The sequence below is a fragment of the Diorhabda carinulata genome, chromosome Y (genome assembly GCF_026250575.1).
Source record: "Diorhabda carinulata isolate Delta chromosome Y, icDioCari1.1, whole genome shotgun sequence".
Lineage (NCBI taxonomy): Eukaryota > Metazoa > Arthropoda > Insecta > Coleoptera > Chrysomelidae > Diorhabda > Diorhabda carinulata.
This window is the reverse complement of record NC_079473.1, coordinates 11585506-11602801: the sequence shown is the minus strand read 5'-3', so window position 1 is coordinate 11602801 and position 17296 is coordinate 11585506. Positions and strand designations below refer to the sequence as shown.

Genomic DNA, 17296 nt, shown 5'->3' with positions numbered 1-17296 from the left:
ATAGTTATAGTCATATAAAAATATCAATAAGAATAATAAAATAATTGAAAATAAAACATTTTGGTTCATAGAAATAAAATATTGAACTCTATCCGCAACAAATATAATAATTATAGTTTTGTTAAAATATCATTGGTAATTAGCTTATGCAAGCAGGTACAGAAATATATCAAGTTCTTAATAAAAAATAAAAATCTAATAAGATATTAAGGATTGCACAGCTTTTCACATGAATATAATCAAACGTCAGTCACAATCTTGATAATTTCTTATACATTTTACTTTTATTTTTTTTCCCTATATACTCCTTGTTCAATGTTTTGGCCAAGAAATGTCCTCTCATGGTTAAATGATAAATAATAATCTCTCTTGTTAACAATAGAGAATGTTCGTGGCAACCAATTTTGGGCAATTGAATTTGAGTAATTCGATCAAAAATCATTTGTATAGTATTCCCTTCAATTCCCTTTTTCCCAACAACATCCAAAACTGTATTTTCTAACCGGCGAGTTAATTCAAACAATCCCTGACTGGGATATGCTAGGCCGCCATACAAGGACAGTTCGTTGATTAATTCATTTTGTTGATTCTCTTCTACCGATCCAGCCGAAGATAAAGAATCAAAACAATTTTTGCAGAATTCGTATTTTTTTTTCATTTTACGGGACACATAGCCAGCCAAATATGCTAATACTTGTTCACTAGTATAAGTTACATTATAGTCATGATCTATGAGCTTGTCTTCATTCTCTCGAACAGTCTTAGGTAAATTAATTTGGTTCAAATCTTTGGAGTTATCATTATCACTTGCTTCTTTTTGACCCTGTTCATTTCCATACAAAAGAACCTGGTCACCTGGCAAAGCACAATTTTCCAAAGCTTCATAGAGTTTAAGAATCCACTCTTCATGAGTTTTTTTTGAAGCTTTTATAGTGTCTTTATTCTGAATAAAACTTTGAAGCAATTCAACCCCGGTCACATTGCTACCTTTAGGTGGTCGAATTAGCGAAAACAGACAGAATAATCTGAAAACTTGCAAAAACAATTTCGCGTCTGGGTGCTCGTTAGATCCACAGCTGTACCTCATTATTGAAAAAAGTTGCTGAAATTGATATATACAAATATAATAAATGCTTACAATATTTCTAAGTAATTACAAAATCTTTATTACCTCTAGATAATCCTGTGATAGACGAGATGTCATAAAGTACTCAAAGCCACATTCATTATGCATCATATCAGTTATTTCAAGTGTTGAAGCTAGTGTTACTTTAAAACCCACTAATGTACTTTCAGAAAAAGGCATAGAATCGCCTAAAATTTCCATACCAGACTCCCATTCTACCAAAAAATCTGTTATAGCCTGCTAATTAATAATATATATTAGTTTATATTCACGAAATGTATGAGTTTCTTCAAGTATATATATTTTCGATTTAGTAAACTTCAATAATAAATATGTTATAACGTATGTAACTACCAAAAAAAAACCAGAAAAAAAAATACTACTGAAACCAAAGAATAATGAAACCCAACCATTGTTAATTATCAAACTATATTCATTAAGTTTACTTATTTTTGTTATTTCTCTTACGACAAGTGCAGGGAAGTTTTTTTTTGATTTATAATACACATACACTCAAATTCAGTAAATGATAATGAATAAAAAAAATTTATAATAAACCTCATATGATAAGGAAACTCTCATTTTTTGGTATCCAACGGGATCTAAATGGGTTGGAGTTAATTTATGAGCAATTTTTAGATTCGCACCCTGATAATTTTCGGCGAAATAAGGCGTCTATAAACCATGTAATAATAAATTAATACATTTTAAAATTCGTTGCTGTTGAGTAAGCATGGTTTCTATAAATAAATCTACTAATACTATTTATGTTACCACAAAAGCTTCCTTCTCCATCAAGCTATTACGGAAGCATTTAATGAGATGCGCAAAATCAGAAATCATCCATAACTTTTTTTTCATCACATGGATGAGGACAACTGAGCTTCTTCTCGTCAATTCCAAAAATCTTCCACACAGCACGATTCCCTTGTGCTCCATCACTTGTAACTGCATCCACATGGAATCCAGCATTACTCAAAAGAATAATACATTCTAAAATTAATTTTTGCAGAATTTGACTGGTCACCGCATTTTTACTGATAAAACAAGCTAGAGCTTGAGATTTTCCTCCTTTGAATGGCACAAATTGAAAAACTAGCGCATGATCTCCTACTGTATTTTTTAAATTATCAGGTGTGTGATCACCAAGGTTCACCAATCCTATAAAATCTTTAGTATTTGTATTGAATGAAACGCCCGAAGCTAATTGCATCTCATCAATAACTAATTCTCCTCTTCGATCAGATAATGGCATATTCTCACCCCTTTTTTTCATACACTCAAATAAAGCAGATTGAAATCCATATACTGAACTATTTAACCTCCTTATGTATTTATCAAGCGTTGATTTTGTTGGCAACGGTAGTATCTTTCTTTTCCTCAACATTTCATACAAGCTACTGCTTTGAATCGTATTAATAAACATTCGTATATCCATTCAAGCTTATATCGACGACCTTTAGAATTACTTTTTTTAGCCATCTCAAAAAAAGTAGTAACCACAAGTCGCTCAGATTCATCTAATGATTGAATTCTTCTTTGGAAAGATTTATCACTTATCTGAGTGTATTTATCCTTTATAGTTTTTACAACAGAACGTAATTTTTTGGTCAGAAAAAAATGGTAACCGCGATAAATAAATGAAAGTTAATTTTGAATTGTCAAAAATCTTGTCATTTTTTTTAAGATTGTAACTTAAATTGGCTGTTTGTTATTATACTTATTAATTGGCAATATTTATTATGCTACTTACAGAAGCTTGACAAGTTCCCAAATGCATGCACCAATGAAAAGAAATTTATGAAAAACAAATTTAATCTCATCAATCAATAACCGATTGATGGGATACATAAATTCATCTTCATTGAAAATTTAAAATATACTTAAAAATTATTAGAGTATCCTGTGATTTAAAATTTGCAGGCTCAAATAAAGCATATACTTTGCGTTGTAAGCAAACATTTATATTTGTGGAAATTCCGATTGCATATTTAATTATGCAATTTAATTCATATGAACAATTGATACACCTACATATATGTGCTATATATAGCTTTAGCGTAGAGAAATAATATTATGTACAATTTTAAAAAAACATTTTTTTGCTTGAAGTTTTAAAGATAAAGTTTTTGGAATAAATTCGCATTGTTCTGAAATTAATAAGACATTCGATGATAGTTCACCTTTTTCTGTAAGCGATTACATTTGTTTTTAAGTCGTTTCAGTGTTATTTGAGATTTGTATTTTTGCAGCAGTACGCTGTGTAGCTGCTTTAGTGAAGAGTCGATCACGAAGAGTGCGGCATGCAAAACATCTCGGATTCCGTGGTAGCCGTTTATAATTGTTCAGAATGAGACCGGGACAATTTCCAGAGACGCTACAAAAATATTGCATTAATATTATTTGTTTTTACTATTTACAATGAAACATTAGAGTGTTGATCTTTATTGGTTGAGCAGCTAAAAATTTCAAGTCTATACTTTACCTCGTTTCTTCAATTCCTGTTCCTTCACAAACGGGTGTTCGCTTCACTTCTTCAAGAAGCTTAGAAAGATCTGCAGAAGTAGTAACTTTCAAGTTTAAGCTGAGTTGTCTTTTCTTCTTGAATAAAACCTAAGAAAATACCATTATAAAACAATTACTATTACTTCAAATACAAATTGATGATTAAAAATAATTACGACCGTAAAGCTGGAGTTATAAAGAACATATAGTTACCATTACTGAAAAATCATCTTGTATAAAAACGTGAAATTTTTCGGTTTCCCTAAAGGGATCAGTATAAACAAGTACTAATTGGTTATCATAAAGTATATAATACCAATACTCAGGCATCACACTCAAAAAAGAGTCCAACAATTCCTTAATATTCCTAGGAGTCTGGAAAAAAATTAAGGATCTGTAGAAAATTTTGGTATATACTTCAATCATGAACCTACTCATACATCAAGCTTTAACTAACATTGTTTGAATCGATTTCATTTAAAAAAACTTGTTCTGCATCAAATCTTGTCTCTACATTGTTCACAGCAATTTGCATCTTGTCTACTGGTTGATCAGGTATACTATTTAATGATGTTTTATGTGAAATAAATTGTGGATATTTATCGTCAGAACTTGCAGTTTTTCGGATTTTTATCAGCGAAGGCGAGATCTTTTCGATTGATGTTGACGCTGGTTTTTTTCTAATGTTAATACGATTGTCCAACTGTTGAAAAGGCTTTCGCACATTGATGGTTGGCTTCTACGAAATATTTATTAAAATTGATTAAAATTAAATTACTGCTTAGTTTTTACTTTAAACCTTATACCTTTGAAAATTTATCGTCATTTATTATTTTAACCGTTTGATAGTGCAGGTTTTCTTGATTTTCTGAAAGCTACATTTAAAGTTAGTACAAAGTTTGTAATATCTTTGAAAGTCAATGAAATTTTCTATAAAACTTTACTTCAATATCATATTGTCTTGGCTGTAGGTTAACTGGTACAGCATTTGGCAATAGGGTCCATCGTTTCAATTCATATTCTTTGATTATTCCACTTGAATAATCAATCTTCCGCGATTTCACAATATCTTCTTCTTTAAAATGATAATCGCAGATACAATGATGTTTCGTTAAAGTCATGTTCAAAATAGAAGACCATTGTGCTAGCAGCGTAGCGTCCTATGAAATAAATTTAATGATTTTGAATTAACGTCACTGTGTTACTTATTATTTTTCAAATTTAATGAGAAATCAATGTTAATCAACAAATATTTTGGGAACATGGATAAATAATTCAAACAATTCAAACATGACTTACCTTTGGTATTCCAAACAGACTTGCTTGTTTTATATTTTGAGATGAACGAATTCCACTATCTTTTAAAGAACCACTTATACATCCAGAAATACAACAAGTTTCACCATGATTTTTTGTATTCTTTTTTTACTATTTTTTTAATATTTTTAAACGTTGTTTAATTCTTTTCACCACCTACATAATATTCTGTTTTCGTTAGTTTTTAGAATCTGAAGCTAGTTTCAGATAGTGTCTAACTTCAGATCTCAATCCCATAGTACAATCAGCGCCACGTATTATCCCTACAGAATTTAGACCATATTTTAAACGTACCGTCCATAAGAGATGTTCCTCCTTCTCTACACTCCATACTGTTAATGTAAAACGGTCGATTAAACTCAGATTCTGGTCCACATTTCTTAGAAGCACATTTTAAGCATTCTCCAAAGCAACCATGGCATCTTAAATTCAAGCAGTCACAAAAATCTATTTCTAATTTATTTTCATAAGATGTTATTTTTCTGCAATTTGTACACTAGTGTCTCTGGATGTCGATAGACTTGCGGAACCATATCGAAATGGTATTTTTCATTTATTTCAATCGGTGTCTTATACTGATTCGATGTCGGTAAAATTGCGGAATGAAGTCGCTATGATCTTTATCTATTTATATCAGTTTGTGGAAAATTTTGACTGGATGCTGTAGGTCTGACGGATTTAAATCGGATTAATCTTTTTCTTGAAAACATCTTGTGAGATTTTTCAGTTTGTGGTTTAGTTGTAAATGGATATAGACATGGAAGGCTAACGTTTTCATGCAGTGCTCTGACTCTACTGGATATTAGCGGGATTGCGGAAGTATACCGAGACGTCTTAACAGGACATCTTTTTTTCCTTGGAGGTTTATAGTTATTTTCCTCTTGCGGTATTAAATTGGATTGATGTTCCTCGTTAAAGGTTATCGTTATATTTCCCAATCTGCACATTAGTCTTTTCTCAATGAACGTTGCACTGGTAGCTTCGAATCGAAATGGTCTTTCTTCATTTATTTCAGTTGCTGTCTCATTTTTACTCGATTTTTGTAAACTAGTGATCTGACAGTAAACCTGTCAAAACAATGTTGTCAAATTTTACAATTAATGTTTATTATCTGGACGCATGTTACGTTTCACAAATATTTATTTATAAATCGTAATATAATTAAAATCAATTGATCTAAACAAAAATAATTTCAAGACCGAGAAAATAATTTTGGTGAGAATGTTTATGAAAAAATATAAGCTAGGCAACATCGTAACGTATCTTATTCGTTTGTGATCAAATGGCTGCCATTGTTTGAGTGGAGTATCAGTGGAGTAACGCAAACTTATTTGTTGATAAATCGATTAACTTTTTACAATATAAAATTGTAGATTTTTAGAAAGCAGACAATTTTCAATGGAAGAAAATCCTGTAAAAATATTTTTAAAAAAGAATGTGTAATTGATAAAAGAATTAGCTTATTTACAGAGAATATTGTTTTAGGGCAAAAAGTTATGTTAAATTTGGGGATATTAAACCGGCTACTTCTTAGCAGTGTTTAGACTCAACATCTGAAAGATATTTATTGTCTGTTGGAAAAATTTTGTTAATGCATACTTATTGCTGATTTTGTAGTTTACATCAGTCTGAAAGATCCGCTTCATCCAAATTTTTAGAAATTTAATTATTTCACTCACCTGAAACTTTAAGTGTTTCTGAAAGTATGAATAACTTGTAACCAACAAGAAAAATGTTCTTATAATGTCATTGATATTAAGGTTCCAACAAAATTAGAAACTTTGCAGGAAATCTCAGCAGTTCTGATTTCGATACACTGATGAAGGCCAAGAAACAATAGGAGTATTCTGAAAAATAGAGTGGCTGTTTAAAGAAAATATCTCTTCAAATTAAATTCGAAATCTGTGAAAAAATAGGTTTAACGGAAATTATTGATAAATCTGCCACTCAGAAAGCCAGAAAGATTATATTATAATTAGGTAATTATAATGATTAGGTACCTAGTCTGTAAACTGTAGAACAACTGATAGATATACTTTTTGTTGAGTATTGAGTTGGTACTTTTTTTATGCAAAGATAATAATATTGTTTGTTTTTTATTTTGATAAAGTATTTCGTTGATATTATATAAGCTGGCCAAAAAAAATAATGTTTTCAATTTTTATTTGCATTTTTACTCATGAATCACTTCTTCACAACGATTGTGACGTAGGAATACGATAAAAATTCGTAACTATCTAATATATTTTTTCCTAAAAACTGAAAAATGACAAAACTGCAGATTAACTATCAAATTAAAGGCATTTGACCTTGAACAGGAAAAGAATTTAGCCAGCGGCGATTGATAATACAGTGAAGTCACAGCCTAAGCATTCCCGACTTTTTGCCATTCTGTGCGATGAAATGAATGAAAGTGCTGTCAAGATTGTTTGGGCTTGTTAATGAATTGTGATTGTTTTTGTTGTAAAATGACGAGATGGGGCATAATTTTATCTTTTTCATTTCCTTATTTATTGTTCTTTCTTTCTTCATTTTACATTTTTGACTTTTCTATTTCTTGTTTTTTGTTTTCAGCATCATTTTCCTCATCATTGCTCTTCTTCACATTACTTTCATCTTGTTTTTGACTCCTGCTTTCCTCATAATCTTTCAACATCCGAGTAATGATTTGAACTTTATATTATTCACCGAATTCCACATCTCCATGTACAATTTTTGAGTATCCTATTCTGTGGAGTTTTGTAGGTAACTAATTTAACCATATGACTGGAATAGGGAAATATAAAAAGATTTTCTAAAAATTAAAACTAAGACTAATATGTCACTTGAACAATATCTAAACACTCAAAAATATTTCACTCCAACAAATCTATTCAAAATGCTTTCTCAGTATTTAGTGAACAAAGGCAACAATTTTATCGTAAACGAATACAGATACATAGCGATGTTGTCTAGCTTATATATTTTCATAAACTTTTTCATCAAAATTATTTTCTTGGTCTTGAAAATATTTTTATTTAGGAAAATAACGATAAACCTCCAAGAAAAAAATCATGTCTAGTTAAGATGTATCGGTATAATTCCGCAATACCGTCAATCTCCAGTGTCAATCAGAGCATTGAATGAAAACGTTAGCCCTCCAAAAAAAAAAGAAAGTAAGATTTGATCTCGAAAATATATCTATATTCACTTACAACAAAACCACAAACTGAAAAATCTTACAAGATGCTTTCAAGAAAAAGATTAATCCGATTTAAATCCGTCAGACCTACAGCATCCAGTCAAAATTTTTCACAAACTGATATAAATAGAGAAAGATCATAGCGACTTGATTCCGCAATTTTACCGACATCGAATCGGTATAAGACACTGATTGAAATAAATGAAAAAAACCATTTCGATATGGTTCCGCAAGTCTATCGCCATCCAGAGACACTAGGGTACAAATTGCAGAGAAATAACGATATTCTTCCACGAAGAACATCAATCCCGTTTGTTGCGGCAATGCCGTCAAAATCTTATGAAAATAAATTAGAAATAAATTTTTGTGACTGATTTAATTTAAGATGCCATGGTTGCTTTGGAGAATGCTTAAAATGTGCTTCTAAGAAATGTGGACCAGAATCTGAGTTTAATCGACCGTTTTACATTAACAGAATCATTTATTTACATTCTGAAAAGGTTATCACAAACCTTTTGATGAAGTAATAATCTTAATTGAGTTTTTTAATTGTTTTGATGAAAAAAGTGTACATATGTGTTTGAAATTGAAGGTATTTAGATTATTTTTTCATATAAGATACATGAATTTTTTTATAAAAATTTCAATTCTTGTTGAGCTCTCAAACTATTGATACGTTTACTTCCGTGCCCTTGCTGTTCTTCACGCGAGTTTTTTTTGACATATAGTTAATTCAGATTTAATCAATATATTCAATGTTTATAAAAAAAGTTGTTTAAATAACTTAAGCAGTTTGAATAAATTATTGTTAGCAATTGTTTGATGTTTAGATATAGTAATAAAACAACACTGCGTATTGACATGTTTCAGTTTGCAGGCGGGAAATTCAAAAAGTGATGGACTTATCGATCTGGCTTTGTAAATACTACTTGGGAAGAGGTGATTCATTCATTAGTATTAGATATTGCCAACCTCTTAAAAGCATTTAGATTTAGTAAATCATACTCATCAACATGCATATTTATTGCATATTCTGTATTTTATAACGATGTGTGAAAGAGCCGCCTCATCTAAATTTTCCTAAATTGAATTATTACACTATTCTAAGAGTAAGACTCTTGTAACCAACAAAAAGAATGTTCTCATGATGTCACTGGTATTGAAGTTCCAATAAAAAAGAAACAGGAAACAAACATGAATACTGATGAATTACCCGAAGCAAAGGACCTATTGGGTACTACATTTTGCAAAGACTTTGTGGTAGCGAAAAACTAATTTAATAAAAAAATGCGTCGAATTTATTCATGAAAGTGGGGACAGATTTTTCAAATTTAAATTCATCAAAAACATTTTTAACCATCCCGTCACCCAAGAAAAGCCTTTTACATTAGCCTACAGAATGTTGTTATTGAGTAGAGAGAGAGTTTACTAATTCAATCAACTGATGATCTTAAATCAAATTATATTCTGTAATATTTTTTTGTTTTGTACAAAACACATAGATACTAACAGAGAATAGGAGAACATCGGAATAGGCGCCAGTCAGTGTAATAGTGAGTGTGGTAATAGTAGTACATGTCTTGGATTTCTCAATGTGAATATTCTTCATATTTTCATAGTATCTTTTAAGGACTTTTTCTTTTGTAATATGTTCATTCAACAAATTTTCGGCAAATGTGTGTATGTTCTCAGTGTTGATTCATTGTACAAACAACCAAACAACATGTATATCATAAGTTTTTACATATATTTATTGTAATTAAATATTTACCTCTATTATTCGATTCACTTTCCCCATTTTGTTTTCTATTAGCATGTTCATTAGCCATTCGAAGTATTAACTGATGTGGAATTTTCAATATTGCCATTCATTTCCTTAATGCTACTTTGACACTTTTCAATTTGTCACAGTGCAATCCTATCAAACGTTCACTCCATAATTGCATCCATTCAGGTTTGAGCTTAATATTGTACGTATCTTTGGTTCCATTTTCCATTTCTTCATACCTATACAATTCGAAATTATGTATGATTGTAATATTCAAGTTCAGTTAAAATCATAAGCATTCTCACCTCTTATTCGAACTTATTCTTGAAGTCACACTCAGTAATGAAAAATCAATTTCTGGTGAGAAAAATAAACAAGCTACAATTGCATTATATTGCAATATTTGTATTGATAGCAAAAAAGGAACAAAACACTGTGTAGGGTAGAATCTGAAGTTTCATTCACTGAAAAGGAAACAAAAAAAATCGGTCAAATTCACAGTTACAGTTTTTGAACAAACTTTTCACATCAACTTAATGAAAGTACTGAAGTTGCTTGCTAAGCTAATCTATTAGCCTTTGTTAGGTTTCGATCCCAATAAAAGCATAAAAGAAGAACTGCTTTTTTGCAAGTCTTTATCGTCAAAACCAACAGGGATGATTTAATTACAGATAACGAAATAAAACGGACAAAAAGGATTGGATGGACGACTGATGGTGCTCGTGCTATGAGCTATGTAACTTTCATTAAATCATTAAGTGCCTAAGCAATCCCGACTTTTTGCTATTCTGTGTGATGAAATGGGAAGTGATCACAAAGCATTCCTGCTTCATTTTGATTGTGTGTGTTTTTGTTGGAAAATCACAATAGGTCAGAAATTTTTCTTTTTGATTTCCTTATTTCCTGTTCCTTGTTGTCCTCAATATTATTTCACACTTCTCACTTTATTGTTTCTTGTTCTTTGTTTTCAACATCATTTTCCTCATCTTGGCTCTACTTCACATTACTTTCATCTTGTTTTGACTTCTGGTTTCTTCATTATCTTTTAATATCCTAGTTATTATTTTTATATCATGTATTTCAATTTTATTCCAGAGCCGATATCCATTCAGTATGCTATCACCTGAAGTTTCTTATTTTTCTTATCAAATTTTGAGGTTTTTTTCTAAATGTTTGGCATAAGCATCTGAGCCAAATACACTTAGATTACTTAGTGTCCGTGGTTTACCCTCAATCCACTATTCCATTAAGTTATGGAAAGTTTGCTGAAGTATAATCAATAATAGTACCTCATTTTTTCATATATTCTTTCATTAGTTTACTCGTATATTCTCCATCATTTCTGATCTTACTTAAGGAAATTTTGTAACAAATTTAGTTTCAACCCTTTTTATGTATTCTATTATCCAGTCTGAGACTTAACTTTTGTGTTCCAGTGAAAATATTATAACAATCTGAAGAAAGCATCCATCAAAATGTATGTTTCCAATACCTTTTAAGCTTATGTCACATTTTGCAGATTTCATCATGCTTAGATCTTCTAGATTTATAATTGTGTACTCATCGCCTCTCATTGTGGTTATTATTATCAATTATGAATACAGATATATTGATTGTCATTTCTCTTATAAGTATAGCTGAAAAATTTTTGAGTGACCTTACCTTTCAATTGTTCTGTATGTCCTTCAAACAGGTATTATTTACCAGTACAGCTCATAATATGTGTTAACAAATGTATGTTTTTATATATTCATAATCATGCATACTACTCGGTACCTATACGGTTTATAACAAAGTCCATAATTCTATATGCTTTTAAAGTTATTCCACTTATTTTACAGTTTCCAGAAAAGACTTTTTTGTTCTAACGAATTTTCGTAATCCGAATTATTTATTTATACAGTGAAAAGTTTCGGACCCATAACTTGTTGTTTTTAGTATTATTATAATAAAAATATCCTTTTTATTGTTATAACTTAATATAAATGACAGATACGCAATAACCTAAACTGTCTAATCAAACTAGAAGACAACTTCACAACGTTGCCGTTTTCCCTTTCAATACAAAAAATATTGTAGGCAACGTTGTAAAATATTATTTTGGTTATAATACGTTGCCTAATATATACTTAATATATATATATATATATATATATATATATATATATATATATATATATATATATATATATATATATATATATATATATATATATACTATACAATGGTAATAAACTCCGCCTAGGGTGGTTGATGGGTGGATTGAGTAGCCCATTGACTATCACTGCCGGTCCCAAGCCCAGATAAAGGAGGAGGGTTAAGGGGTGAGGCCAGCAACCTGCCCCTCGTAAAAAGAAAAAACGCTCACAGAACTGTCACATTAGCCTCGGAAACTGGACGGAGCATTGACGACGACACGGCACGAAAACGGAAAAAACTAGTATGGAAATAAAACATAGTGACTCGGAAGTTGGAACATTACATCATAGAGCAACAAAGACTATGAAGTGGTCTTAGAAATAGAGAAAAACAAAATAGATTTCTGCGCACTTTCAGAGACCAAGAAGAAAGGCAATGGCAGTCAAAGGTACCAAAACTACATACTGTTTTATAGTGGAGTCGACAAGAACTTGCGAGCACGGGGAGGAGTAGGGTTACTAGTGAATAAAAAATTTGAAAAAGATATTAAGGAAGTACAGTATATAAGTCATAGCATCATACAGATAACAGTAGAGCTGGCCAACGAAAGAACACACCTACTAAGTATATATGCACCGGATGTAAGCAAACCGAAAGAAGAAAGGGAAGCTTTTTTTGATGCCTTGCAAGCTACGTTAGACAAAATAACCAGTAAAGACAAATTGTTTATTATGGGCGACTTTAACTCAAGAATTGGAAACATAGTTATCCCAGGAATCATGCATAGTTTCAACGAAGAAGCAGTGAATGATAACGGAGATATATTGATAGATGTATGCGCCCTCAACGAATTACCTATCAACAACACATATTTTGATCATAAGGAACAACAAAAGTACACCTTCGCTAACACGAGAGGCCAAAAATCAACTATTGACTACATAATTACAAACAGGAAAGTCCACCCCTCCCAGATACTTGACGTACGGGTATTAACATCGGCAAATCGGCACACAACACGGTTTAATATTGTGTAAATACCGCGTATCCCACATAATAAAGAAAAGAAAAACACCCAACTACGTATCGAAATTTAATATAGAGTCGCTTAAGGATGAAAGCATTAAATACCTCTATCAAAACAGACTCCGCGAAAAAATTGTCCAAAACCCTATAAAAGAAACCGACAACGTAGAAGCCGCCTGGGAGAAACTAAAGAATAACATAAAGAACAGCGTAAAGGAATCCCTAGGAGAAAGAACAATAGACACGAATAGAACACACAATAAACCGTGGTTCACTCTAGAAATTAAGGAACTGGCAAATGAAAAAAAGAAAGCGTACATAAAATACATTACCAATAGAACACAGGAAGAATACGAAGTCTATAAAAGAGTGAGAAATAGAACAACCAACACAATAAAAGAACTGAAAAAAACATACTGGGAAAATTTCTCAGTGGAAATGGAACATGATTTGTACGGAGGCCAGAAAAAAATATGGAACATGATACGAAAAAGGAAGAAACCAATCAACGAGGAGGTAGTGATAAATGTTATAAATCAGGAAACATGGGCAGCACATTTTGAGATCCTATATGATAACAACGGAAGCAGGGACGAAGAAGAAATCGCAAACCCGCCATCCCCAAACGAACAGGAAGAAACCATCACATTAGAAGAAGTACAAACAACCATAAAGAAACTAAAGAATAGAAAATCACCAGGTACAGACAATATACCAAATGAACTACTGAAGAACGGGGGCCCAAAAATCGAAAAAGAATTAATAAAACTGTACAATAAAATAGAAAGAACTGGAGTAATACCCGAAGAATGGAGAACTAGTATAACTATACCTATATACAAGAAAGGTTTAAAATCAGATCCGAAGAATTACAGAGGCATAACGCTACTTAGTAGTGTGTTAAAGTTATTTACCAAGATACTTGCAAATAAGATAACTGCTAAGGTAGGCATCTCAGAAGAGCAACAAGGCTTCCGCCCAAACAGATCCACTATAGACGCAATATTTATATTACGCCAGTTGATAGAGAAATCCATAGAATACAATAAACCCATGTACAAATGTTTAGTAGATCTAAAGCAAGCATTCGATAGAGTAAAACTCAACGATGTAATCCACCGACTAAACCAAAAAGGCGTCAAGAAGCATTATACAAATCTAGTAAGGCAACTTAACATCAACACCAAAACAAGAATAAAAATAGACTGTGGGCTAACAAGAGAACTCAAAGTCTCATCCGGAATAAGACAAGGAGATAGCCTCAGCCCATGCCTTTTCAACGTAATAATGGACCAAATAATTGAGAGCGTAAACGAAGTTAATGCAGGATTCGAAATGAATAACCGTCGCCTGAGAATCCTTTGCTACGCAGATGACGCTATACTTATAGCTGAAAATGAAGACGATCTACAACGCCTCCTTCATAAATTTAACCTGACGGCACAAAGACTTAACATGCAAATCTCATGCGAGAAAACACAAAGCATGGTAATATTCAAAGACCCAATAAGATGCAAGCTGGTAGTAAATGAGCGCATTATAGAGCAAGTAATGAATTTCAACTACTTGGGCGTAGAAACAACGAGCAGCAGAAACATAACGGATGAGGTAGATAAGCAGATCAAGAAAGCAACTAGAATATCGGGATATTTACAGGACATTATATGGAGAAATAAATATATGAGCATAGAAAGTAAGACGCGAATCTACAAGACCTGTATCAGACCCATACTAACCTATGCCGCAGAAACAAGGGCATACACAACACAAACAAAGAGAAAAATGAGAACAGCAGAGATGAAGATATTACGAACAATAAAGGGTACCACACTCCACGATAGAATACCCAACACAGATACCTTAAGAGAACTGGGAGTACAAGATGTCGTTAGATGGGTAAGAGCAAGACGCCGACAATGGAGAGACCATGTAGAACGAATGGCTCCAGAACGGATTGCCAAATGGGCCAAAACACAGAAACCAGACACAAGACGCCCAATCGGTAGGCCCCCAAAACGCTGGTACGATAGCTGGACATCGGCGTCACAAGAGGGCAGATGACAGACCTGACAGGACCTCGTCCTACTACAAGAAGAAGAAGAAGAAGAAGAAGAAGACAATGGTAATACTATTATTACTGATATAGGTATGGTTGTCCACACTTTTATCCGTTAAATCCACAACTTTTCTTGAAATAGGGTGTTCAGTAAAAATTGAAAATCAAGTACTCGTCTGCTCCCGATTTTTCCAGGTTGGTTCTCACATTTTCCCAGTCGAACTTTCGTCAATTTACTATCACTCTTCTATTATGATGAATATTAATTTTAGAAAATACAAGTATATTACAACAACCAAATTTTTTTAGTTTAAGTAATTCTTCGCTCACTGCTGTTTTTCTTTTCTATTCTTTTTACGATACGCAACAATATTCTACCCTAATTGTGGCGGAAAAAAATGTTGAGAATCTTTTATTTGTGCATCGAAATTACGCAGAAAAAATTGCTATTATCAAGTTGTTTTATTGGTATTTATTGAAAAATAAATAAAATTGATTGACTTGGATGAATGAATTTAGTTATATTTATGAAATTTTTGTGCCTAATGGAATTGGGCATCAAATTGACGGAAACGGGCATAAAAATGATTGGATCTGCGGTCAACGTACTTATCATGGAATTACTCATATTTATGACGCTTTAAGACAATATAATTTAATTTTTTTGGAAATTTATTTAAATTTAAAAAATTGGATTTTTTCAACAAAATTTATTGAGAAAATTAACAAAACTTTATCAAAAATTAGAACGGAAATTTGAATTCGGACAGAAAATTTTTTTAAAAATCACGACACCGCCACTCAAAAGTATCTTTCTGCTATTCTCCTTATACTTCGTCCTCCTTCTCTTCTTCTACTTCTTGCTTCTCCTCTTCTTCTTCTTCTTCGTAGTCTTCGTTTGATTGGATTGCACAGTGACAAATTGACATATGTAAAAGAAGCATTAAGAAAACGAATACCAATACTGACAACTCCACATCAGATAATACTTCGAATAGAAATAGAAAACAAAATGGGGAAAGTGAATCGAATAATAAAGATGAATATTTAAATACAATAATTATATGTAAAAACTTATGGTATACATGTTGATTGTACAATGAATCGACACTGAGGACATACAGACAGCTGCCGAAAATTTGTTGAATGAACATATTACAAAAGTAGAAGTCCTTAAAAGATACTATGAAGATAAGAAGAATATTCACATTGAGAAATCCAAGACATGTAGTACTATTACCACACTTACTGTGATTCGACTGTCTGACACCTGTTTCGATGTTCTCCGTTAGTCTCTGTGTTTTGTAGAAAACAAAAAAATATTACAGAGTATAATTTCATTTAAGATCGTCAGTTGATTAAAGTAGTAATCTCACTAAAGGCATTGAACAAAATATGTAATTTGATTAGATATCTATCATTACTCAGATTGAATTAGAACAACTTCCAAATTCAGTGGTAAGTTCAATAATTACTCATTTTGTACTGGATATTGTGAACAATTTAAAATTTTTGTATCTCTTAGATAAACCCCAACAAATTGGTATTGTGTGTTACATAACCCTAAAGTGATGAAAACGTTATTTTCGAGTAGATAAACTCAAATATTTGAGATCCCTAAAAGCCTTTTCGTAGAAAATATGTATTGTTTTGATTTTTGTTTCCGCTCTAACTCCTTCATTATCTCGAAGTCGAACAACATTACTAACTAATTGAACCGGGAAATATAAAAAGCTTTTAAATTTTAAAAATCTGTTCCCACTTTCACGAATAAATTCAAGGCATTTTTATTTTGTAAATTAGTTTTTCTTTGTCCTTGCAAAATGAAGTACCCAATAGGTCCCTTGCTTCGGGTAATTCATCAGTATTCATGTTTGTTTCCAGTTTTTATTTTTTATTGGAACCTCAATATCAGTGAAATTATTAGAACATTTTCCTTATTGGTTATAAGAGAGTCTCACTCTTGAAAGCACTTAAAATTTCAGATGAGCGTAATAATTCAATATAGGAAAATATAGATGAAGCGGATCTTTCAGACTGATGTAAAATACAGAATATGCAATAAATATGCATATTGATGAGTATGATTTACACAAGCTAAATTCTTTTAAGAGGTTGACAATATCTAATACTAATGAATGAATCACCTCTTCCCAAGTAGTCCACTTTTTGAATTTC

At 31.7% G+C, this 17296-nt stretch overlaps 1 protein-coding gene across 1 annotated transcript; it reads right to left on the bottom strand.

The window, feature by feature from the left end:
* Positions 1-250: 250 nt before the first annotated feature.
* Positions 251-5244, bottom strand: LOC130902943 (uncharacterized). Its single transcript, XM_057815233.1, has 6 exons — positions 4438-5244; positions 3845-4370; positions 3612-3739; positions 3310-3503; positions 1172-1363; positions 251-1102 (listed from the first exon to the last, which is right to left on the bottom strand). Exons 5-6 carry the CDS (start codon positions 1325-1327, stop codon positions 251-253), a joined length of 1008 nt encoding a protein of 335 aa, XP_057671216.1. The 5' UTR covers positions 1328-1363; positions 3310-3503; positions 3612-3739; positions 3845-4370; positions 4438-5244.
* Positions 5245-17296: the final 12052 nt, after the last annotated feature.